We start from the raw sequence: 26,880 nt of genomic DNA on the forward strand, positions 1-26,880 counted from the left end.
CCAATGCCTCTGTACTCTGTGATGTTGGAAAGTTAAGAAAAGGTACAAAACTTTTTTTAAAGTTGCTCACTTGTTTCAGTTGTGTCTGACTGTTGATGACCCAATTTGGGGTTTTGTTAACAAAGATCCTAGAGTGATTTACCATTTTCTTCTCCAGATCGTTTTACAGTTAAGACAACTGGGGCAAACAGGGTTAAGTGTTAAGTAACCAAGGGTTACATGGCTAGTGTCTGAGGCCAGGTTTGAACTCAGGAAAATAAGTTTTTCTGGCTTCAGGACAATTAGTCATTAGAGAAAACAGTTGAAAAAAGAAAAACTCAGAAGATCACATGGAGCTTAAATACCAACTCTACCAGTGCCTTACTAACAATGAGCAAGTTGTGAAACCTGTTATTCTCTCAAATTCCTCATTTATAAAATGAGGATTGTACCCAATGACTGCTAAAGTCCCTTCCAGCTAAATTAAATGTACAAGAATACAAGTCATTCCTCAGTCGATAAATGGTCAAAGGATAAGAGCAGGCAGTTTTCAGAGGAAGAAATTAAAGTTATCTATTATCATATGAAAAAATGCTCTACATCACCATTGATTAGAGAGATGCGAATTAAAACAACTCTGAGTTACCACATCACACCCATCAGATTGGATAACATGACAAAACAGGAAGATGATAAATGTTGGAGAAGATGTGGGAGAATTGGAACACTAATTCATCGCTGGTGGAGCTGTGACCTGATTCAACCATTCTGGAGAGCAGTTTGGAACTACACCCAAAGGGCTACAAAAATGTGCATAATCTTTGACCCAGCAATATAGCTTCTAGGACTGTATCCCCAAGAGAACATAACAATGGGAAAGGGTCCCACATGTACAAAGATATTTATAGCAGCACTCTTTGTGGTGGCCAAAAACTGGAAATCAAGGGGATGCTCATCAATTGGGGAATGGCTGAATAAATTGTAGTTTATGAATGTAATGGAATGCTATGTGCTATAAGAAAAGATGAACAGGAAGACTTCAGAGAGGCCTGAAAGGACTTATATAAACTGATCCTGAGTGAAAGGAGTAGAACCAGGAGAACTTTGTACACAGCAACAGTCACAATGTGTGAGGAATTTTTCTGGTAGACTAAGCACTTCATTGCAATGCAAGGACTTAAATAATTCCCAATGGTGTCTTAAGGCAAAATGCCTTCCACATCCAGGGAAATAAGTATGGAATTTGATCGCAGAAGGAAGCAGATTATTTTCTTCTGTATTATGTTGTGGTTTGTTTTATGATTTTTTCCCATTCATTTTAATTCTTCTATGCAACATGACTAAGGAAAAATGCATTTAATAGGAATGTATGTGTAGAACCTACATAAAATTGTATGCCATCTCAGTGAGGGAGGGGGAAGAGAGGGGGGGAGGGGGAGGGAGGGGAAAATCTAAGATATATGGAAATGATTGTAGAACACTGAAAACAAATAAAATAATAATAAAAAATTTTTAAAAAAAGAATTGCAAAGTATAACAGACTCTCCATATAGAAGGCAGAAGAAAAACATTTATTTAGACACCAGTAAGCCAAATCCATCATAATCTATGCACAATAACAATGAAGAGGACATTATCATCCCCAAGCCTTCCCCCTGCTAGTCTTCTCACAAGTCAGCTCCATTAAGAAAATCACAAACAGGCTCCCTTAAACAAAATCGGACAAGTTTTTTCACTCATGCTAGCCAGCTGCCAACTTGCCTGTACCCTTCCTAGCTCTGACTTCTCTCTAACCAATTTCCTCCCAGCTCTGCTCTAGCTCTGCCTCTTCCTGTTCCATGTGATTTAGGCTCATATGACTCAGGTTTCCATATGACTTAAGCAGGTCACATGGGCCTATTAATGAATGGGAAAGATTTTCCCATTTAAATTATCATTACCGAGCCTTACACGCTTTGGGTCCAAACAACCTTTCTAATCTTATTTCACACAACTCCCCTTCATATGTTCTATCTTTTCACCAAAGTAGACTAGCTATTCCTTGAACTCAACATGGTATCTGTACATTCACACAGAATGTATTCCCTCCTCATCTCCACTGTTGAAGGCTGCAGGGATTGCCTTCTCCACGGAGCCTTCTCTAACCATCCACTCCATTCTCACTCCTCTTCTCCCCTCCTGAAATGAGTTTTTTCTTCCTTAGGCTTTTCTAGAACGATCTGCCTATAACAATCCTTTGAGTCAATCATATCCTACCTGGAATGATACTTATCAGTGTTTATTTAGAACATGGTTTGTTGTTTTATTAGTATCTGAGACAGTGCCTTGCAAATGAAAAGGCACTTAATAAATGTTTATTGCATTTGAAATGACAAGGGATTGGGTGGAAGAAAAGGAGGTTCAAAGAATTGAAAGAAATTTATCTTCAGTATGGAACGAGAAGGCTAAGGAGAGCATATGACTAAATGCTATAAAATCAGGAAAAATTAGCATAAGGGCACATTTTGTTCATGAAATCCTAGAAGTCTGAGGAGCCAGATGTGTTATTTCATCAATGAATTCCATAAATTAGCAACTCATCTGTTACTTTTAGGCTTAGACAGTGGTACAGGGCACTGAGAGTTTAAGGAAATTAACCCATGTGTTCACACAGCTACCCAAAACAGTCAGGATTTGAACTCAGATGTTCCTAAAGTCAAAGCTTATCCTCTAAGCCACAGTTCTTCTAGGAAACTGAAAATAAACAGCATCCTTTGAAGCCTGAAAAAGGCTTTTAGGATCAAAACAAGGAAGTGCTCTTCTGCATTACACAGAAATGGTATGTGATTTATTACTGCAAAAGGGTGAAAATATAAGCAGGTTCAAAAAAGCCTTGCCAAATTAATGGATGGCAGACCCTTTGTGTGGCTTAAGAGGGTAAGACTCTGAAATTTAAGTGATTTTTCCTCTCCTCACTGTGAAATACAATCAGGTGACACTTCCCATCAATTCTATCTCCATAATAGCTCTCATGTGTGTTTCCTCCCTGCTGCAGTCACCGTCACTATGTTAATTTAGGCACTCCTTTACCCTTCTCCAGTACTGAAGTAATGTCCTTTCAACTGAGCTGGCTGCCATTAGTCTTTTCCCTCTCCACATCATCCTTCATAACAGGTTTTCAATTCAAGAACTCTTCTTCCCCATTACTATATCATAAAATACAAACTCCTTAACCTGGCATTCAATAACCCCTATGACATGTCTCCAACTTACCTTTCCAGTCTTATGTCACTGACACATAGTAGATATTCAGTAAATTATTTTTCCCTTTTCTTCCCTTCTCCCTTAAAGTGCTCTAAGTTACAGCTACAATAGACTGCTCAGTAGTCAAAGTTTTATCCTCTTCTCTCTTATTAGGCATCTGATGTTGCAGTGACAGCTAAACCTGAAGAAGATCTGAATTCAAATTTAAGCCCATACTCTTCCTAGCTATGTGATCACTTAACTCCTGCACGTCACTTAACTTCCATTTGCCTTAGTTTCCTCATCTATAAAATGAGAGTATAAATAGCACCTACCTTGAAGGTTGGTTGGGAGAATCAAATGAGTTATTTGTAATAGCACAACATTTGTAAAAGCACTTAGCATAGCCCCTGAAACATAGTAAGAGCTATATAAACACTTATTCCCTTCCCTTCCTTCATATTAGTATTTTATCTAATGCTATCTATCTTCCCTACCCGAAAGAGACACTAGGCTCACATCCCTTTGACCACACTCTACCCTGTTAACTCCTCTCCTTTCCTTCAAGGCCAAATTCAGGTTCCACCATTTCCATCTTTCATTTCTCAGCATGTAACCATGCCTTCCACATTAATCCTTATTAATTATTATCAAATATTATGGATAATATAGTTAGCCCTCTCAAAAAAATCTCTTAGAGCTACTGACAGAATCTTACACTATATGGATCAAGAGTTTTATCATGAAACTTTTCTTCCATATGCAGCATAGAGAAACACTTTAAGCTTCCCCTGTATTAGTTGCAAGAAGATAACTGGAATTCTAATAGTTAGCCAGAAAAAAAAAATCATCCATGAGGTTTACTTATTTTACAGGATAAGTTTGTAAAGCCTTTTTGAATGGAAAAATCAACATTATAATACAGCAATTTGAAATTAAACTTATATTGTCCTGCAGGAATAGAAAAGAGCTACTCAGGAGACCTTGTAACAGCAGGTAGGAGAAAAGACATTTTTCCCCCCAATATTCAGACACTGTCTATAATATACAAGAGGCCCTGGTCATAGTTCAAAAAAAAAAAAGAGGACTTCTTTTTGTACCAGTATTAATAGCTTTCAAAATACACAGAAAAAGAAGTCTTGGTTAAAAAAAAAATTGTTGTCATTCTCCTTCCCTGTAAAAAGGTGCACACATTTAAAATGCATCCCATCCATCATTCAGTAACAACTGACAATGCAGGGAATCCCAATCATATAAAGAAAACTCAAGAACAGGATATCACATTAGTACAGAACAACCTTTTTGAGATATTTGATAGAGATATTTGAGATATTTAAATATTTGAGATATTTAATATGTAAGAATTACTCTGCCACATAGACTAATTAGCATATTGTATCCCTCGAGCCCCTCCCATAGACTGATATTCAGTAGACAGTGCTCTTAGAGATGTATACCATGATCCAAAACTATCAGCCCACAGGATGGGCTAGGTAGTATAATGTTAAGAGTCCCACTTATTAGCTCAAAGGCAAAGCCTTATCCCTGGAACTGCTCCTTGTCTATAACAAAAGACTGCCTACCTCCACAGGATTGTTCAAAGGAAAACAAAGCACCTCAAAGTACAGTGCTATGTAAATGTGATTTACTTTTATTAAGTTTAGGGACCTACCCACTCAAGTTATTAGAAGAATAATGTGAAAGGAAAGGTAAGTGCATTGGAGAAAGAGTCCAAGACATTTATTTTGACTCTCTGAGCCTTGGTATATACAGATTAGAGCTTTTCAGACAGGTCTCTGCCTGACTGGGAAAACTGAGGGTAAACTTCACGGCTCCAGCCTCTCTAATGTGACAACCAGAAATTTGTGTGCCACAATGGTATTATTGCTAAGGCTTTCATCACCAGGCCAGGAGAATCAATCAGATAGCTCCATAGGTCTTTTTCACTTCTATAATTTTATAAATTCAAGCCAGAGTTTTCATATGATTAATACACATTCTGTTTGAATTATATGTTTAACATTCTATCACTTAAACAATATCCTTAGCTAATTATTTATCTTTGGTATCACCTTCACTAATTTGGCCTTGCTGAAAAACTTATTTCAGTTCCTCAAGAAAGTCATTTTTTTGATGTGAACATTCTCTCTACTAAAACAAACTGGAACCTTACCTCCCACCCCAATTCTTCATGAACTAGTACAGCCAAAAACAAATTAGAAACTGATGATCAAATCTGGTAATGGGGCAAACTTAGTAAGACCAGCCCTCAAAACAAAGAAATTCATAACCTCTGGGTAGATATTTGAAATCTTTCATTCAACTATAACTTAGTTTAAAAAATTCTGCCACTAAGGGAATGGAGCCAAGATGGCATCGTAGAAGAAGAAACCTGCTCCACCCTCAAACCAAACCTGTAAAAATGACTCTAAACAAATTCTAGAGCAGCAAAAGTAAAAAAAACAGAAGACCGAAACAAATTTTTAGCCCAATACAATCTGGAAGATAGACAGGAAGAGTCTATCACACCTGGCTGGAGTAGACAGAGCTGGAGTAGGCCTTAGGGGACTGAAATGCTGGTGTCAGATGCAGTTTCCAGGCTTCTCAATCCACAAATGCCAAAGACACCCTCAAAGGTCAGTGGGAAGGGTCTCTCATCTGGCTGAGAGGGTATCATGGTCTGGTCCCAGCCCCAGGGCAGCAGCTAAAAGCAGAAGCTACTTCTGGAGCCCTACACTTAAGGAAGAACTCAAAAATCAAGCAATTGGTTGGGAAAATGAGCAAATGGGGAAAACGAAACAGGCTAAATAGATTCTTACTTTCTCAGTGAAGAAGTATTTTCTCATGTCATTGGTGATGAGGAAGATCAAAGTATACAAACAGAAGAAGAAAACAAAGCCGAAACTCCTACATCCAAAGCCTCTAAGAAAAATATTAATTGATCTCAGAACATGGAAGAGCTCAAAAAGAATTTTGAAAAATCAAGTAAAAAAAGTAGAGGAAAAATTTGGAAGAGAAATGAGAGCAACACAAGAAAGTCATGAAAAACAAGTCAACAGCTTGCTAAACGAACCCTCCCCCCCCCAAAAAAAATGCTGAAGAAAATAACAGTTTTAAAATTAGAAAAACCCAAATGCCAAAAGGTCCAAAAGCTCACTGAAGAAAATAATTCTTTCAAAATCAGAATGGGGCAAATGGAAGCTAATGACTTCATGAGAAATCAAGAAATTATAAAACAAAAACAAAAGAAGGAAAAAATAAAAGACAATGTGAAGTATCTCACTGGAAAAAGAACTGATCTGGAAAATAAATCCAGAAGAGATAATTTTAAAATTGTTAGACTACCTGAAAGCCACAATTAAAAAAAGAGCCTAGATATCATCTTTTAAGAAATCATCAAGGAAAACTGTCCTGCTATTCTAGAACCAGAGGATAAAACAGAAATGGGAAGAATCCACTGATCACCTCCTAAAAGAGATCTCAAAAGGAAAATGCCTTTGTTTGTAGCCAAATTCCAGAGTTCCTAGGTCAAGGAGAAAATACAGAAGCAGTCAGAAAGAAACAATTCAAGTACTGTTGAAACACAATCAAAATAACAGAAGATTTAGCAGCTTCTACTTTAAGGGATCCCAAGAGCTTAGAATATGATATTCCAGAGGTCAAAAGAGATAGTATTAAAACCAAGAATCACCTACTCAGCAAAACTGAGTATAAGCCTTCAGGGGAAAAAATAGACATTCAGTGGAAGACTTCCAAGGATTGTTGTTGAAAAGACTTGAACTGAATAGTAAATTTGACTTTCAAATACAAGAATCAAGAGAAGCATGAAAAGGTAAACAGGAAAGAGGAGCCATAAGGGACTCACTAAAGTTGAACTGTTTACATTTCTACATGGAAAGATGATATTTGTAATTCATAAGACCTTTCTCAGTACTAGAATAGTTGGAGGGAATACATATATGTACATATATACATATACACTCACATATCTATATATATATGTATGTATAAGTGTGTGTATATATATATGTATATGTATATGTGTATGTATATGTATGGAGAGAGAGAGAGAAAGAGAGGGAGGTGCACAAAGTGAGCTGACTATGAAGGGATGATATCTAAAAAAGAAAATTAAGCATTGAGAGGAATATAATATGAGAAAGAGAAAAGGAGAGGTAGAATATAGTAAATCATCCGACATAAAAGAGGCAAAAAAGAGCTTTTATAATGGAGGGGATGAAAGGAATGATGAGAGGAAATAAGTGAACCTTCCTTCAATCAGATTTGGCTTCAGGAGGGAATAGCACACACACTCAATTGGGTATGGAAGTTTATCTTACCCTACAGGAAAGCAGGGAGGAAGGGGATAAGTGAGTGGGGATAATAGAAGGCATGGCAGATTGGGGGAAGGGGTAATCAGAAGCAAACACTTTGGTAGAGAGGCAGGTCAAAGGAGAGAATAGAATAAATGGAGGACAGGAGAGGACAGAGACAAATATAGACTTTCACAGAATGACTGTTATGCAAGTGCTTTGCATGACTACACATGTATAACCTATATCAAATTGTTTGCCTTCCCAATGAAGGGGGATGGGAGAGAATATGGAACTCAAAGATTTAAATATGAATGTTAAAAATTGTTTTTACATGCAACCAGGAAATAGAATATATAGGCAATGGCATATAGAAATCTATCTTGCACTACGTGAAAATAGAAGGGAAGAGGATACGGAGAGGAGATGACAGAAGGGAAGGCAGATTGGATGAAAGGGTATTCAGAATACATGCTGTCCTGTGATAGAGAGAAAGGGGAAATGGGGAGAAAATTTGAAGTTCAAAATTTTGTGGGAGTGAATGTTGAAAACTGAAAATAAATAAACTTTTACAAATGTGCCTTTTTTATTTTACTGGTTTAACAGTAAAACAGGGGAATCTCTTTCCTTTGGCCCAGGTATACCTTGATTCCTCTAACAGTCATTTTAAGATTGTCTTTTCTATAGGTCTTTTGTACTCCTTGATAAGCTTATTATCCAATCATTCAATGCATTTTGCATAATTGCAAAGAGTATCTCCTAATCCTTGATAATTTTATAAAGAAATGTAGATGATTTTGTATGTTTATATATCATTGCTTTATTGAAGTATTTATTATTTCCATTAATATTTTGAGTTCATTGTACTGAGTCTTTTAAGCATGCAAGTATATGATTTAACATATAGATACTTTTTGGACAGCTAACTGGCACAATGGATACTTACTAACTCCGTGACCCTGAGCAAGTCACTTAACCCTGTTTGCCTCAGTCTCCTCATCAGTAAATGAGCAGGAGAAAGAAATGGCAAACCACTCCAGTATCTGTGCAAAGAAAACCCCAAATGAGGTCATAAAGAGTCAGACATGACTGAAATGACTGAACAACAACAAAATAGATATTTTAAGCTTCTTTATCATCAGTGTTTATTCTTTTAATGAGGTGCAGAACGACCTAGACACTTTCCTATTTCAGACCTTCCTCAACTCTTACTCTGTACAGTATCCTTGCAATTAGTCTCCTATCTTTTAGACTCTTTCCCCAACCTATCTTCCACACAGATGCCAAAACAATCTTCTTAAAACGTATGCTTGCCCATCTTACTCCCTGTCCAAAAACCTTCAGTTGTTCCCCATTGCCTGTCATTCTTATTTATCTTTCCAAATTCATTTCATATTACATCCTGAAGAGAATTCCGTTCCAGCAAAACTGTACTAGCTATTTATACATATTATCCCCCATGATATAAGGAATGTACTCCCTTCTCCTCTCTACTTTTCAGAATCCTAGTCTTCCTTCAAAACTCAGGTACCACCTACTCTCTGTCTCAGTTGTTGAGTTTCTATCTCTGTCCAATTCTTCTTGTATTACATACAATAATTACATTATTGTAGAGTAGAATGTAAGCTCCCTGAAGGCAAAGGTTCTTCTGCTGTTGCTGTTTGCCTGTGTATAGCTGTATCCCTACACAGCAGGTACTTAATAATGCTTGGTGAATAGTTAAATGAATAGGGTTCAATAATGCTGAAGTTCAGGATGGCATAACTTTTGAGAATATAGGACCATTTTCATACAACAATAAGTCATCAGCAAACAGCAAAGGCCTCAAGGGCCTGGAAAACCCTGAGCAGAAGGAACCAGTTAAAATATAACAAAGAAATGCTTAACAAAATAAATAAAAATACAACAGAACATAGAAATATTAATTTGTGGTTTTCTAAGTCAATCTACAGCAGGCAGAGATCCACTTCTTACCAGAGTTTGACAGTCCTTGTCTGGAACATTTTGAGAGTCTTTTCCAGAACATTTTGGATTAGAGGTGGTCTGACAGAATTCTTTGAGACACTTTCACCACAACACATGATGAAACTGCAATAGTTTTTGGCATCTCTGGGTGGGCAGAGTTTAAACCTTAACACATTGGTTCTTGGAGAAGGTAAAAATTGTCTATTTGACAGTTTCCCATGTACCAGGTGACAAATTTAGCTATTAACTATTAGAATTTGAAGTCCACAGAATCTGGGCCAAGGCTAAGTTTGGGGATTCCCTGACTGTGCCCATGAAAAGGATGCCTACTTTTGATACCTACAGAAACTAAGCTACAATTTTCCAAATCATTTAGTTCAAATTCTTCCTTTTGTAGATGAGGAAGCTTAAGTGACTTGTCTGGGAGCTTACAGGAAATAAATACTGGAGTCATGTCAGGGCTCTGTGCAGTTTGTAGAAACCCTACCCTATTGCTTAAAGAGTGCTAAGAGTACAGATCACCCCACAAGCCATATGTTCCAACAGTGACAGACTAATAGCCTCATTGCAGATTCCAAGAGTCAAAGAGATGGGTCCAGAAGAATTTCTAGGTGTTAAATTTTGGAGAGGATCCTTCTTGCCATTTTTAAACTTCAGCCTATCAGTATCTCCTAGATTCCCATTCTCTTCCCCCTCCCCGCATTTTACTAACTTACAAACCTAATGGTTCTACAAATATGACACCATCTAATCTATATCAATCATTTTCTTTTCCTAATATTCTTTAGTGACTTTTACTTTTTCATATGTTTGTTATTTTACAAAGTTTTTTTAGTGCATTCTCCATCTTTTTTTTTTACAGAGCTGCGGGGGGAGGGGAAGGGGAATCATTGGTTTTCAATTGAAGTCTGAGACTAGGAACCTCCTCCTATCATTCCAACAAAAGGATCACAGCAGGGACAGAGGAGTGAAATCCAAAGCGTGACCATCTCCTTTCCCAGCTCCAACAAACTCCAAAAGAACAGTAGTAGCACTCAAAAACAAGCAAAATAGTAAGCTGATAAACAAAATCCTCAGATAAAGAAGAGGTGAGAGTCATCCTTCTGGTTAAAATAATTGTCCAATCACAGATGTAATTATTTTAAGCACCAGCAGTTACGACTCAATGGTATCCTACCAAAAGTAAAATAGTATAAAAGAAAACACAAATAAGCATTCTTCCAGCTGTTTCATTTAGGCAGTTTTTCTTCTTTCTCAGCTGATCATTTACAGGAAAACACTGATAGACACCTTTTTTGCAAACCACACAAAAGCCAAAGATTAGGCTGCAAAAACTACAAATGCTCTAAAGTAGGGCAACAACAAAAAAAATACTGGTTGAAACAGGATAGCCTTCTTTCTAAATAAAACCATGAGTGACGATTTCAAAAACCAAACCCTTGCGACATTTCTGCTGTGACATTTCCACTTGCATTTACAAAAGGATTTAACATTAAGGAAAATATGCCATATTTTCTCCTAGAAAATTCAGCCTCAGGAGTTGAGACAATTAAACCCATCACAAGAAAAGGAGAGTAGCATTTAAAATATTTTCCTAGACAATCGTTCATTCACAATATAGTCAGCTGTTAGTCCTGTCAAACATCTAATAAAGGTGCAATACTTTCAGTTATGTGAAACTTGTACTTGATTTTATTCAAGTGATTTTTGAAGGCGGTTTGCAAATGCAGCTAATGCTCAATCTCTGCTGAATCATTCTCGTTTGCATCTGTCTTTGAACATAGTTTCTATCTATGTCTCCAAAGGAAAAAAAAAAAAAGGAAAACTAGGAAAACTGTGGGGCAAGAAATGTAACCATCTTTTACTAAAAAAGCCGAACACCTGATGACTAGAGGCAATATCAGTGTGGCTTGAAGTGACAACATAAAGGGGAGGGGTGAGTGAGAGTATTGGTGTACACGTGTATGTCTGTGTATGAATAAGTTGCCAGTAGGGAGAGAGAGAGAGGGAGGGGGGGGAGGAGAGAGAGAGAGAGAGAGAGAGAGAGAGAGAGAGGGAGGGAGGGAGGGAGGGAGGGAGGGAGGGAGGGAGGGAGAGAGAGAGAGAGAGAGAGAGAGAGAGAGAGAGAGAGAGAGAGAGAGAGAGAGAGAGAGAGAAGGATGCACCTATCGTGGTAAATTAGGAAAGGGCTATTTGCTTTTTATATTCTATCTCGCTAGACCTATCAGACCAAACATCTGAACATCAAAAGGGAAAACTAACCGAGGGAAATTTCCAGCCCTATCTACCGATATCCCTTTCATTCATACACACCAGTGGTCAGACTTGCTTGTGTGACAGAGGAGAGGGTCAGAGAGGACCCAGGGACAACTAAACCTTTGCCCTGGGATGCTGTGAGCAAGATTTGGCTGGGTGATCAGGCACATACACGTTGCCCACTATACAGAGCATATTATTACTGTTATAGAAATCTCACAGGCACGAGAGGGAAGCACATCCTTATTGAGAAATGACACATCTACACTTTTTTAGCTTCCAAATATCAGTATCACCCCAGGAACCAGACCCTCAAAACTCCCTCCTTCCTCCCCCATAGGACGTGCACCAGAGCTCATCCCTGCAGCGAACCACACAACCAGCTGAGGCTCCCAATTCAAAACTCTTGAGGGGAAGGAGGGAGGAAGGGTGTTAGGGAAACAGGAGAGGGGCTGCTACTAGGGAAGAGAGTGAGCCCCTGGGAACTTCCCTCACTTGATCCCTGCCTACGGCACGTGAGCTCCTAGGTCTGAGGCAGCCTGGAAGGAAGCGCCGCCGTGCGCTCAAAGGCGGACCAGCAGCAAGGAGCTATTAGGGTTCCAGAGAGCTGAGGGGACTGGAGGCGCTCGAGTGCGTAAATGAGGCCAGAAAGAGGGAGGCGAAGGCTTTCTGCAATTGCGATGAAAACTGGTCCCCCGAGGTGCTCCGAGGAACAACTTGAAAAGCTTCTCCCTTTCTCCCTTTCCCATTGTGTGGGTATGTCTTATTGGGAAGGAAGTGATGCACTGGGAACACATCTCCTAAATGCTGCCAGGACAGACGAAATCTCCACAATTCCAATAATGAAAGTACAGCCTGGACGAAGAGGTGTCTCAATATAGACAGTAATTTCTTTTTTTTCCTGCAGAATTCCATCCCTTCCATTTCCATCCAATCCAACCACAATCAGGGGTCCCCCACTCCCACATCCCAGTTACGACTACAGGCTTATTTAAACAACAGTTTCCCCTGAAAACTCTTAAACTAGAGACCTAAGGGGCTGCCATTTAAAATCTTTTATCATCTGTGGTGCTTCATCACTTGGAGGAGGGTGGGAGTTGCCAGGGGAAAAGGTAAGGGAGAGTTAATCATATTCCTAACTTAGAGGTCTCGAATCTGGAGCTGTCTAGGGTAAACAAAACTACGGGATGCAAGTGGAGAAGGAGTGGGATGCAGTCCTAGGAAGTTGGAAAAAATGCCTGAACCTATTAAACAAAGTTTCCAAGTCCTCTCTGCTCGAGAATGTTAGCCACAGAAGGGGAGGGGAAGAAACAGGTGACTTCCCCCTCTCAAAAATAAGCAATAAATGGGGCATAAAGCTCAGGTGGAGAGCTACTTGAGCATATGAGGCAGCTGCAAGTCACTTACCAGCTTTACAGGGATCCTTATAATCTAGCGTCTCGGTTTTATCCTCTTCGTGAAAAGCGTAAGTGTATTCATAATCGAAGCCAGAGGAGACCCACATCTCCCCACAGAAGATCAATGCAGAGACCAACAGCCATAAGAACAACCTCTGGGATAGCATTTCCATCCCCATCCTCCGCACGGGGAGGGAAAAAAAGGAGAGGGACTCCGACGATCAGCCACCTACTGCCCACGTTGATTGAAAGGGGCGGAGAGGGCAGTTTTTCTTCTCCACCTAGAGCCTCCTCGGCGAGACTGTGGCTGCTAGGTGTCCAGAGACATGCGGAGACGAAATCATAAGGGAGAGGAGAAAGGATTTCTGTTTGCGCCCCCACTCTCTTTGAAAAGGAGAAGTTGGAAAGAAGCTCGTGTGTGGGTGGCCAGGCAGGTAGGGAGGGAGGTGGATGGGGAGGTGCTGGAAGAACTGGCTGGAGGAAGAGGAGGGGAGGCGGTCCTAGTCCAACTCGGGTCTTCGCAGCACCCAGAGATTTCTGCCTGTCAGAACGTCTCCTGGCCGGGTTAAACCTCAGCCAAACTTCGCGCGGCTGTTTCTCCTCCTCCTCCGGTCTCTCCCAGAGGAACACGATGCCCCCCAAAGCTCGGTGGGGCTCCGACTCCTACTCGTAGCTCCTTCTGCCAAAGCTCTGGGGCTGAGCCCTTCCAGCACAAGCCGCCGCCGCCGCCACCTCCCCCTCCTGCTCCTGCTGCTACTTCTGCTCCTGGAAGATGAATCCGGTCTGCACATCAGCACATCTGAACTGAAAGGGGAGACCAAAAGAATGGGGAGAGTAATTTCCACGCCAAGGAGACCTTAGGGTCCTGCAGCGAAAAGAGAACAACTCTGCTGAGAAATAGGAAGGGGGGGAGGAGGACGGAAGGACATGAAATAGGGGTGGTTGTCTTTTCCTTAAGCTATTTTCTCCTCTTCCTAACTTAAAAAAAAATCTTAAAATCATCTAACCCAATCACTAGCATCCTGCTTACTTATTCATACAATCAAGGTCAGGATCCAGGCTCCAGCTTAGGCAAACACACAGATCCACACACTCCTATGAGACATTTATCTCCATTTATATTTTAGTGAAGATGACTTTATTTTAGATGACTGAAGTCAGTGCTCACCAGTGCAAAGACTAGGTATGTAACAGTTTAGGGTGCCAAGGACCCGAAGGGCGGGGGAAAAGAAACATAGTAACTTAGCTACAAATCGCACGCTCCCCTCCCCCCTAATAAACAGGCAATGTGTTTCTTTTCCTACACTGCTGGTTAATGTTAGCGCGGGGGAAAGGGGGAGGGGGGTGCCGAATGTTCCAGCCTCAGAGGTTTATTTAAGAAAGGAGAGACCATTGATCTCCCAACTTTTTGCAGAAAGAAAATTAAGAAGCTCAAAACTGAAAGTAAAAAAAAAAAAGGAAAAAAATTCAAAATGATCAATCCAGACTGCAGCAGCGGGAGGAAATATCAAGCTCTGGTTGGTTTTCCTCATTTTTCACGTGGATGAAAGAAAAAAGGCATTTCTGGGTTTGCCTTAGAAGCAAAGTTTCTCTAATATTGGCAGACCCCCACGCGGGATTATTTGGAAGCAGGGAGGATATGATAGCCTGAATGTGCAGGAGAGAGGTGAGCGAATTAAACCGGGCAGCCAAGATCAGCGTGGTAAGAGCCACACACAATTCAGTCCATCGGCTTAAAGAAAAACATACGTTAGGGGAAATTGGGGGGGAAATAGCCAAGGAAGTCTCAAAACCCCCGTTGTGAACAATTCCGAAATTGTGCTCACATCTGCAAGTAGTTTCAAAAGAAGGTGAGACTTTTCCGCCGCCTCCTCCAAGTTTCCAGGGGCCTGGGGATTGGGAGGAGAGAAGTGGTTGAACATCTGCAAGTTTCTAACCTCTTTTAAGTGTCAGCTTGCAACCTAGACTTTTGAAAAGTCCACTTACATCTTCATTTGAAACTCCAGTCTTCAAATAATAGTCTGCCACTGCTTACTTCCTTGATACCATCAACGTACAGGGACTCACAATCAGAGAAGAGCCTGACAGGAAAAAGAAAAAAAAAGAAAAAGTAAATATAACTGTATTTATTCAGCATCCTGAGATTCACAAAGACTTTGTGACTTAGGTGAAATAAATAACTGAACTGCATAAAACAACTATTATATCAGGTAGGATTCAACTCCAGGTCTTCTGAGTTGAGCACTTAAGGGAAAAAAAAAATTCTGGGATAACAGTGAACCAGAGGTATATTCAATCCTTCTTTGGAGACCTTGACATTTCTGTTGAGTTATTTAAAATATTTTTGCACTTTTTAAAAAGTCCTCCTCCCCATTCCACACTTAGTACAGAGTATCTTACATAATAAGTGCTTAACAAATGCTGTTGACTGACACATTTGCTACTGGAAGTGAAGGGAGAGAATGGTTGTGTGGAGGATGAAGGGAAAAGGCCAGGGGTGAGGAACCCATGTAGCCTTGAGGTTTCAGGTTCCCCACCCCTGCCATAGGGCAGATGTTATTATTACAAAGTATTTTAGTCCCTTTTCTCTACTAGTCAGCTCCTAAATCATATAATAAAGGCATACGCATCTGGCAGTATGGAAGGTGAGGAGTGGGGAAAGGGTTGAGACGAACAAGAATCCCCATTTGTTTTAGAATCATAAATTCTTCTACCCTGTCAAAAAAGTGGTTTGCACAATCAATAACAATTGAGCTGGTGTTACTGTTCTGGAGGAAGACTTTATTCTATAAACAAATCAACAAATTTATCAGCATTTTGTGCTATGAAAGGTGCATCATAAACATGAAAGCAACTTACTCATCCCTAAATAATAAACCATGCCCTGAATTATGACCAATGCAACAGAACATTTCCCATTTTACAGTGTTAAAAAAAAAAGTACTTAATTCCAATGTCCTGAAAATACTACCTTTGGTTATGTTATCCAAATGTAATTTTGCAAATGTGTGCCAGTTGTCCTCTTTGACTATTGTAATCAGTAGCATAAGTGGTGATGAAAGCTCTGCATGTAATTGTTCCAAATAATTGCTACCATATACTGTAATTTGTGTGTGGAGATATCAGCATCCTTTTTTATTTTCTTTTGGTGTTTGTTTCTATACCATGACAATGCCTAGCTTTCATTTTTGGTGATACTAAAAATTGAAAAATTATATAATCAAGCACAGTAGGAACTAGAAGAATAAAAAAGACATGAGCAAAAGAAAAGCACTGTACATGGTATTTATTAACTGTACACATTCTTAAATTTAAAAATATTTCAAAAATACTTATTAGCCTCAAAAATTCATGAGGCCAGACCTAATGGATGGTATGATTTTGACTTTAAAACTTTATCTCGTTCTATACCAATAATTTTAAAACAATGTAACAACCTCTGCAACATAAATTTATTCTGAAGTTTCAATGAAAGAAAAACATTTTGCCCTGACCATGGAAAACATGTTTACAAAATGTATATAATATATATTATGAGTATACATACAACACATGCATATATTATACATATATACACATACAATTGTGATCAATAGATGCGGTGTGTCAGTTATGCAGTCACAGAAAAGCACAGTGTGTGATTGCAGTCCCTCAATAAGATTAATAGATGGTTCAAGAGAGAGTTTACCTCTCAGGGATGTGTGTGCTGAGGTCATCCTTAGCCTGTGTCAGGCCTAGAGGCCTAAGGGTTACCCGAGTCTTTCCTTACCTGTCGCAGGACTTCGGCTGGCCAAACCGGATAAACATATGAGAGAAGAGACTTTCCAGAGTCGAACAAGGGTTAGGCTTTATTCAGGGTCTTGGTTACATGTGCAGGGGGAATTCTTCCTCAGGAGGGAGGAATCCTCTTCCCAAGGAGGCAAAGATCTTACAGTAAGAGAATGGGAGTGGGAGCATGGGAGAGGGGAGAAGGGAGAGGGGCCTTCTGTCCTCTAAGGGCCCCTCAGCGCTAAGAGCGCCTTCAGGCTTTCCTGACCCTACTTAAGCTCTCCCGCCACATAGTTTGCACCTGAATACCGTGCCTGTTCTCAGTCTTTAGGTAGACAACAATAGGTGTGCTCAGACCATAGATTAATCTCGAGGGCGGGATGCTCTCCCCAGCAAGTTTCCCACGGGGAAGAGGCGGAAATGCACGAGATAGCCCGGGTCTCACACCTCAATTCCCAGCTGTTCCCTAGGGGGCCTCATGAGAACTCTAAGGTTTAGAAGTCCTCACTTTTACCTGCCCGAGACTGTCCACATGGAACTGAGCTTACACCCCCAACAGGCCTGCAGCCTGCAATCAGCCCCTCACCTCAGCATCACCCCCCTGAACAAGGGTCACATCAAACTGGTGGACCTGAAGACAGCTCACCACAATAATAGACCTCAAAAGCATGGTTTTCTGGGCCAAAAGGCAAGGAATCAATATGATCTCTTACTATGGTTATGATTACAAATTAATACAAGGCATATAAGTAAAATAGTAAAAACACTTATTTGCACTAGTTTCCATTTTTTAAAAAATCATCCTTGTATCAATGTGGGCTTACATGTTTAAATAATAGGAATGGAAGTCATACTTTCTCAGCAATTTGACTTTATTAACTCAGGTTTAGGGAGCTTTGATTTTCATCCTGTTTTCTTTTGGTCTCTATTGTAAAGTTTAAAATCTCAAACATTATTTTTATTTCACAAACACATACACACACAGAGCTATTCACCATCCCATTATGCTTACAACTGACAATTGGTTTGACAGCATATTCAATCAAATCCCATCCTACCTTCATTTCCTAAGTGACTAGCAAACTTCCACAGAGACAGAACACATAAAGGAACACAAGCCTCTTCATTTCCAATTTATTTTTTAATCATGAAAATATTAAGCCATTTTTAAAACTTCAAAACACACAGAAAATGAGTATTTAAAGGATAGAGATAGTGTCTACATACTCTTATAGCAGTTCAATCCCAACTATGATCTTCTGCCTCAGAAGGGGTCTGATTGGTTTTCTTTGTCCAAGAGTAGAATAGGGCCACAGTCTCTGGAAATGATTATCTCCTTTATGAAAAGTGAGAGGGGATGACACTGAACTAAGGGTTTTTCTTTTCTATTCAGGAGGCCTCGGAGGATTCCTTGCTAGTGTCCTCCTAGCCAAGAAATGAACCCAACAATAAGGGCGTATTTCCCTCCTTTCTATCTAAGTTCCTACCTCTTTTATGTATACTTTCCTCTTTTTCCTCCTCCCCATTATTAAGTCAAAAGACAAGCAATTCCTTGAAGTTCTCATCTTTTATTCTTGTGTACCCCTAACTGACTTAGTGGATTGCTAACAGGTGCCCCAGAGCACTGACCTTAGAGTCAAGAAAATCTGAGTTCAAATGTAGCCCCAGACACTAGCTATGTGAACCTGGGCATTTTTGCCTCAGTTCCTCCTCTGTAAAGTAAGCTGGAGAAGGAAATGGCAAACTACTTCAGTCACTTTGCCAAGAAAACCTTAAATGGGGTCAAGGAGAGTGTACATAACTCAACAACTCGATGGAGTGTTAATACACATTCTAGGTACTTAAAGAGTGCTTGTTAATTGGCAGGCATGGGAATACAGAAAGGATTAAGTAATCTCCATAGAACACACTCATGGAAAATATACTGGAACTCCAGTACTTAGTTTCTTGCCTTGAATATAGTAGGCACCTAATATTCATCAAATGAATGAAAATTGTTAGGGAAATATTGCGAACTACAGAAAAGTATAGCAATTCAGCAGGTCTGATCTCTGCATGGGAGGTATTGGGGTACCATGCAGAATGCTTCATATGTAGTGAGAGGACCTGGCTTCTAAAACCTGACTCTTCCAAATATTATCACTTGTGTGCAAGCTACTTAATATCTCTCTCTGAAGCACAGCTTCCTCAGCTGTAAAATGAGAGGGTTGACTAGATGACCTCAATTATCCCTCTCATGATGAAATCTATTATCCTATGATCCTTTTTGCTTATGTGAAGTGCTAGTAATTGAAAGAGAATAAAAAATCTGCTATGAAGTAAATTCGAGGCATTTTATCCAATTTTGTTATTTTGAAGAATAATGGAGAAAAATATGCTTTTAAAAATATTTTCTGGTCCCTAAGGTAAGAATCATGCCTGCCTCTTACCTTCCTTACATAGATATTACAGTGATAAATTGAGTGGCATAGGAGGTAAAGCTGAAATTTCATCTGTAAAGGGATTTCTGGAAAAATATAGGTTGGCTCCTTCACTGTTACTTAAAGTCCTAGGAAGTTGCCTATAACAGTGAGAAGTTAAGGGACCTGACAAAGGTCACCGAGCCAGTATGTGACAGAGAGAGTACTGAAACTTGGGTCTTCTAGACATTCAGGTCAGCTTTTCATCCTGTATGCTACACTGATAAGAGGATAAACATTGAAACTCTTCCTAGACCTTTTGTTTGTTTGTCTGGAAATAGAAAATTTGCATAAATTTAAGGAATTATTAAGGACTTAACACTGTTTTGGCCCAGATGAATCATCAGTAAAAACTTGCTATAAAGAACAAATAAAATAATTTGGAAAATAAAGACTAGGGATATGGGAAGAGGAGGTTTGAGGATCATGTGACCATGGTCAGAATGCTATTATATTTCAGTTTCCCACTCTACATATTATAGTCCAACTGGTACTCATTCCAGGAGTTGACAATTCTTCCAACACAGTTTACAAAACCAAGAGATGAATCAATATATCCTTTCATGCTTCCTATAACTCCTTTTTCAATTCTCTCAACCCTGGGCTGATAAGACAAGATGATAGAAACAAAGTAAAGATAGGATTTAGCCATATGGGAGTTGGACTATAAGGAAAGCTAAACATGAAGAATCCACACTTTCAAATTATGGCTTTGGAAGAAACATTTGAGAGTCCCTTGGACAGCAAGGAGATCAATTCAGTCAATACTTAAAGAAATTAATTCAGGCTATGCAGTAGAAAGTCAAATACTGAAGCTGAAGTTTAAATACTTTGGCCACATAATGAGAAGATAGGATTCGTTGGAAAAGATCCTGACATTGGGAAAGATTGAAGGGAAAAGGAAAAGGGACAGAAGAGAATTCAGTGGGTAGATAGTGTCATGCAAACAATGAACATGAACTTGTACAGACTTTGAGAGACAGTGAAGGATAGAAGGGCCTAGCATGCTATATTTCATGGGGCCAAGAAGAGATGGTCATGATTGAACAACAACAATGAAAAGTTAGAACAGGGAAGAACTTAGTCAACCCTCTCTAAATAAATGAAGAAGTATTATTGTTAAGCACATTTACACATTTACTATGTGTAAAAGACCCTGTGTTGAGGACTAGAAATCCAAATCTAAAAGTGAGATAGACCAGTTCCTGCTCTCAGGGACCTTAAAATAGTAACAGATAATATAATAAAGCAATAAGGAATTAATTAAGCTCTTACTATGTGCTAGACACTGTGCTAAATTCTGGGGATGCAAGTAAAAGTAACAGGATAGTCTTTGCTTAAAGAAAATTCTAATAGGGTTAGAAAAAACACACGCACACACACAAATTCAGTCAGATAATACCAACCAAGCCAACTGTAGGGCAGGAGTAAGCACAGGAGAGCTTCTAGCAGGTTCACTCTTCATCTAGGAAGCCAGAAGAACAGCATGGGAGACATGATAAGGGGTTAATTAAGTTTACTTTATTCTAGTCTTCTCAAAGGGAGTTGCTGATAATGAGATCACCAGTTCCTACAGCATCCCCTAATTACTCTTCTCACAGGAAAGGGCAAGAATATGGTGTTAGTTACAACTCCTACAGGTCCCCTAAGTCTCGATGGTGGCCAGTCAACACAAATCCCCTTAAGACTTGATGAGCACTGCTCAAGGCTTGAACAGCATTCCAGCTTGTGCATTCCCCCCTAAGACTCAATGGGGGCCAGTTGAGGCAAACATACATCTATTCCCCACTTACTGACCAGTGCCTACTTGATTTATGGTGTAACAGACAAAGGAGGCAATTTGCCAGCAAGGGCCTCACAAGTTTGCATTAACTTTAACAATATCATGATGACTGAGCATAGAACATGCACAGTAGGTGTTTATGACTTTAAGGATAAATATTTGTGCTTTGCAAGGTGATACTATGATCTGCAAGTGTGGTAAAAACTGTTCATAGGCCAGGAGTCTGGGAACTAATATCTAAATAGGAATAACAAAAATCCTTACATGCACTAAAATACACCTTATGTACCTACATAGAGAGAACTGAAAAAAGGAGGGCATGCAGTGTGGATAAAGAAAAGTAAATCAGAAGCAAAGGCAGAGGAATAAAGATTGACTGGCCTGGGATTCTCTCCAAAACAGAATCCTCAAAAGGAACTTAACAATGAGATAGAGGAGCCAATACAGCAGAGGGATATTCTCCAGAATGAGAAGGCAGCAAGAGAGAGAGCAGGGAGTTTTGGTCAGGGGTGCCTTGGGCAGAATCATGACCTTTCCAAAAGCAATGATGATATTGATTTGATTGTCCTTTCTCAGTTGGTCAAGTTACATAGTGATAGGATAGATGCCAAAATGATCCAGATGAATGGCAATATGTTCTCATTCTCTCTACACACTGCTTATAGGTAGATTCATTATTCTGAAGAGGCCAAAATTGGGACATACCACAGGCTCACTTCTATAGCCCCATTGTTTGAATCTTAATAAAGCAAAAAAGCAAGGGAACTTGTAAAAGTGTTTCGCGTTCTTGTTGGTACATGCCAAAGAATGAGGACTATTTAACATACATCTCAGCTCCCCAACAGGATACAAACTTGACAACCCAGAAGCCACAAATTTGAAAACTCATGATCATTATTTAGTCATTATGATTTGTAGCTAAACACATTCTTCACATACTCTAATTTTTTTAAGAGTGAAACATTGTTAAAGATGTTCAAAGACTATAAAAAATGCAAAGAGAAATTATTGGAAACTGAGATGACATAGTAGTCTTTAAAAATTTTTCTTAAATAGAAACCATTATCAGAACAAATAAAAATAGGGAAATTGTTCTCAATAATTTCTAAATCATCCCAGATTTTGAAAAGCCAGGCAGAGTTTTCCAGTAGCATCTTTTTTCCTTCCTAGGCTCAAAAGTGATTTTTTAAAAAATACTTACCAGGAAGAAGAGATACAGGAATTTATTTATCTGATTCATTTAGTTCAAAAATTCATGTTTCCCATCCTCACTATTCTCTTGTTAACAGTGAAAGCAATGGAATATTTATTACAACGTGGTTACTTAATTTATTCTTTTATTCCAGCAACAAAAATATTTAAACAGGCATCTTTCAGAGACTCATTTTTTCAAAATACAGTATATGGTGCACAATAAGTTGTACACTACTCTCCCTACTCCCATTGGCAAGCCAGAACTGCAGAGAATGACTGGCCAATTTTTCCCTCATAGTTCCAAGGGTAACCCTGAATTATTGGCTATGTTTTCTTTGAACCTTCATCTGGTATGTTCCCCAACATATTTTAATCACTTGGCATACCCCTAATGTTAATTAACCAAATGTCCTCTTTGGAAAGAGATATTTACTTAATACAAATAAAGTACAACAACATCCCCTTCTTCTCCTGCAAGTATATTAAGAGTCTGGAAAGTATGCTCAACTTAGAGAGAGTATATGTGATGGAAGAGTAACTCACAGCTCCTACTTATGTAGAAGCTTTTTTACCCTTGATAGAGTCCTTATCAAGCTCCTCTGAGGTATACATAGTTCACTACTGGGCTTGCAGTTTGGGGACTGCAATGACCCTGAAACTATACTTCTCTCTGGGTATCTAGTTTTTGCTGGGGTTTTTTTTGTTGTTGTTGTTGTTTTATTTTTTTTTCTCATCCTCAACTACTGATTGGATGAATTGTTTCTTATTGACCCATTCTCTCTGATGGCCCTCCATTGGGGTTCACTCCTCCCTTGGTGCCCCCAAATATGATGTTATTGTTCAGTCATGTCCAGCTAGTCTACCACATTTGAGATTTTCTTGGCAAAGATAATGGAGTGGTTTGCCACTTTCTTCTCCAGCTCATTTTATAGATGAGGAAACTGAAGCTAACAGGGTTAAGTGACGTATCCAGGGTCACACAGTTAATAAGTGTCTGAGGCCAGATTTGAACTCATAAAGATGAGTCTTTCTAATCCAGCCCTGCTCTCTATCCACTGCCCCACCTACCTGCCCTAACTTTCTGATACAGGTGCAAGGAATTTATCACCTTAAGTTATAGAAAATTGACTCACCAAGCAGGTACTCAGATCCTTCTGAAAGAATCTCCTTTTCTTACATACTGAAACTCAAAGGTGTATTAAACTCTTTCAACTAATCCTAATACATTTCCTCCACCTCGTCATCTAGTTTCATTCAATGGCTAAAGACATTTCACTGCATCCAAATTGAGTAAGAGCTTTTTTTGCAATGCTTATGCCTTTGATTGATTAATTCAATAGGACTCTAGGAATTTGCAAACCTATATTGCACTTTTGATTAGCTGATTAATTACTAAATAGTAATTGTTTCCCTTTTTACCCAGGAACCCTAAGGGACTTCCTCTCCCAGTCTTAGTTTTTTGTTTTTTGTTTTTTGTTTTTTTATTAAAGGGGCCATCCCTTGAGTAACTTAAGAAGCCCATTCAATTGAATGAGTGTATCTCACTCAAAGTGAGAATGTGATAAGACCTTAGCCTGAAAGGGACAGCTTCTTACATTGCATCCTGGGCTATCTCCAGTTGTTCTGATGAATATCAGGCCATTGGACCCAGATGGCTCAGGAGAAGAAAGTGAGTTTGGTGATCTTGCTCAGCCCTTCCTCACTAGAATCAAAATCAAAGGCATGTCATCATCTTGACATCATGGTCCTCTTTGAGAGCGAAGAAGAAACACAACTATAACTCAAAGAGGCATTTTCACCTGATAAGGATATTAGAGCATATAGCATCTTGTTAATTACATTAATAGAAGTTGGAATGAATAGGACACATTCTATTAATAAAAAGAAAATTAAAAGATTAAAGTCAACTACACTTACTAAAAGTTGGAATATACATTTGTTTCATTTATATATGAAATAAATGGTTTATATGGTCAATATACTTGTCCTGAAGGTCATGTGATTTCATCCTTTTATGAAAGCCTGTGAAATCACTGGTGTTTATTTTATGACTTATTTAATTCTGTTTATAAACTGCAGCTGCATTTCAACATTACTTATTTCACGAGTATATGTGTTCTCTGCATTATGCTGTGGGTCTTGTTCCCCAGCCAGGCCAAACTTGTTTTGTGAGCTACACTGGACTTCCAGGTGGCAATAATTAATGACCTTGGCCTTCAAAATCCAAGTATTGCAACTCACTTTGGTTCACTTTTCCAACCACTAAAGCAAAAGCTTTGCACTAAAAAAAAAAAATCTAATCAATACAAAAGATTAGAAGTGAATGCGTCCGTTTGTGTATTTATAGATTTTCATCTCTCTTCAGGTGCACTTTACCATCATTAACTAATGATCGCTAAAATAAAATTGAAGGACCTCAGAGCAGCACAGCAAATAAACAAGCTGGCAAGGAGGAAACTCTCAAGAGCTGACTTGGGCTAAATCTCAGAGGCCCAACATTCAGTTTCCTTCATACTTTTCTCATTTTTCCCTTTGCTGAGGATATTATTGCTTAGATATATTTCACGTCTTACTACCAAAAACTTTACAATCTGGGGCATAGTTAGTGCAAGTGTAAGTATTTTAGCAGTCTTAACAGTGAATTTATATTACCTTAAAATCACTTCAGTTGACTGATGAAAAGGCAAACTGCCCATACTATGATTTGTAAAACCTTACCTCAGTCTATATATTCAAGGACTGGATGTATATAAGCTAAAATTATTCATACCAGAAGCTTTTTTTAAAAAGTACACTTTTCTCTCTGTTATCCAGATGTTTCAGATCAAAGTGGATTATTTGCTGGTGAAGTTTTTTGTGGGGGAAGGGAGTTATTTTGTTTTGCTCTGGAGAGAGTAAAGGATAACTTCTCAAATTCCAACTTCACTTTGTCAGGTTGAATGTATAATGAAGGAAAATTTGCAATCAGAATTATTTCTGGCTTTTTAAAAATTATTGCCAGTTCTCTATGAAACACTGCCACTTGGGAGTTTTGAGGTCAGTGCTAATTTGTGAGCTTCACTTCACACTCCTCTCTATCAGGCATTTTCCACGTACACAGTGATGTGGAGAGTTGCTATTTTCTTTCCTCTCTCCCCATCCTTTAGATATCCAAAATGTCTGCTGACTCATTTCTATTCCAATCCAATTAAAAAAAAAGAATTAGTTCCTTTTCCTAATAACTTTTTTCATATGTGCGACTACTTTTTTAAAAAATAAAACATTTTAGTAAATTCAAGTTCATTTCACTTCCAAAAAAACAAAATGTAATATATTGAGTGAGATAAACTATACAACAAAATATGGACAGTTGGAAGATGTTTGTTTTCGGTGTAAGCAGCAGATCAAACAGAGCACTTACCCTGTTATATTTATGGTTGTGGAGAAATGGAAATTGTCTGGTGTTTTGTTTTAATGCCAGTGCAAAGTTTATGGTTCACCCTTTGAAATTATGCAGGGAACCTTAAGCTGTTTGCTTTTAATTGCCAGTAAAACAAGAAAGCAATTAGGAGAGCAATTAATTCAAGATGTATTAGGACCTTTTATTTGCCTTTTTTGTGTTACTCTAATAACCTGTTGTAGAAATGTCTCAGTCCTGGGATCTCAAGTCACCTCCAATTTTAGGGGATTAATGAACCAAAAATGATTTTTTTTCCAATATGGTATGTGTCAACAATTAACAAAGACAATATTATCAGATATGTTGCACAGGCAGACTTCAGTTTCTATCCATATTTTTCCCCTAAAAAATCAATCTGAAGTCACAGGGTTTAGAGCTGGAAGATACCTTAAAGATCATCTCATCTACCACCATCACCTCCAGTTTCCACTATTTTATAGCCAAGGAAATGGAGGTCTATTGAAGTTAGGTGACTTAGTCAAGAACATATCTGTAAGTGAATATCTATGGCAAATTTTAGGCTCAGATGTTTAAATGTATAACCAGTATTTCCTAAATTCTCCTTACCTCAAAATTTAACTGAGATATTTAAAAAGTTAATCATGAATTGTATTCCTAAAAAGCATCAGAGAGAGAAGGATGCTAAATTTAATTTCAGTCTGTTTCAGTCTACTCTATTTTGAACTAGTATCAAATAGTTTTGATAATTACTTTATAATGTGGTATGAACTCTGATAATATTATGTCACCTTTGTTCTCACCTTCTGTTCATTATTACCCCAGAAAGGTGGGAATTATACAGGTAAAGAATGCAAATACTGAGGTAGCTTTGTCCTTTAGGTAGGTTTTGCTCAATTTTGGTTTTTATTCCCAGAAGATTCAATATGGGTTATATTGGAGATTATCAAATGGAGGTGTTATTGGAAATTATTCTGATTTCAAATATAAATGAAAATTAATAATTGGGAAAAATTAAATTTCTTGTAAAGTGATAGAAACAGTATTATGTAGTAGGAGAGACACTTAGAAGAGCTAGTAAGTTCATATCTTTCAAAATTTGCCAAATGATGACTTTTTTGGTGTGTGCCTATATATTTGTGTTTTT

At 38.6% G+C, this 26,880-nt stretch overlaps 1 protein-coding gene across 4 annotated transcripts in view; it reads right to left on the reverse strand.

The window, feature by feature from the left end:
• Positions 1–15,237, reverse strand: part of TLL1 (tolloid like 1) — a 410,556-nt gene extending 395,319 nt beyond the window's left edge. For all 4 annotated transcript variants that reach the window (XR_011973863.1, XM_072639726.1, XM_072639725.1 and 1 more), the window contains exon 1: positions 13,143–15,237. Coding sequence is in view for 3 of the 4 variants with exons in the window: in XM_072639726.1 (XP_072495827.1) it covers positions 13,143–13,311 (169 nt within the window). In the remaining variant the exon portion in view is untranslated. The remainder of the gene's footprint in view (positions 1–13,142) is intronic.
• Positions 15,238–26,880: the final 11,643 nt, after the last annotated feature.

Source organism: Notamacropus eugenii, chromosome 2 (assembly GCF_028372415.1).
Source record: "Notamacropus eugenii isolate mMacEug1 chromosome 2, mMacEug1.pri_v2, whole genome shotgun sequence".
Taxonomy (NCBI): domain Eukaryota; kingdom Metazoa; phylum Chordata; class Mammalia; order Diprotodontia; family Macropodidae; genus Notamacropus; species Notamacropus eugenii.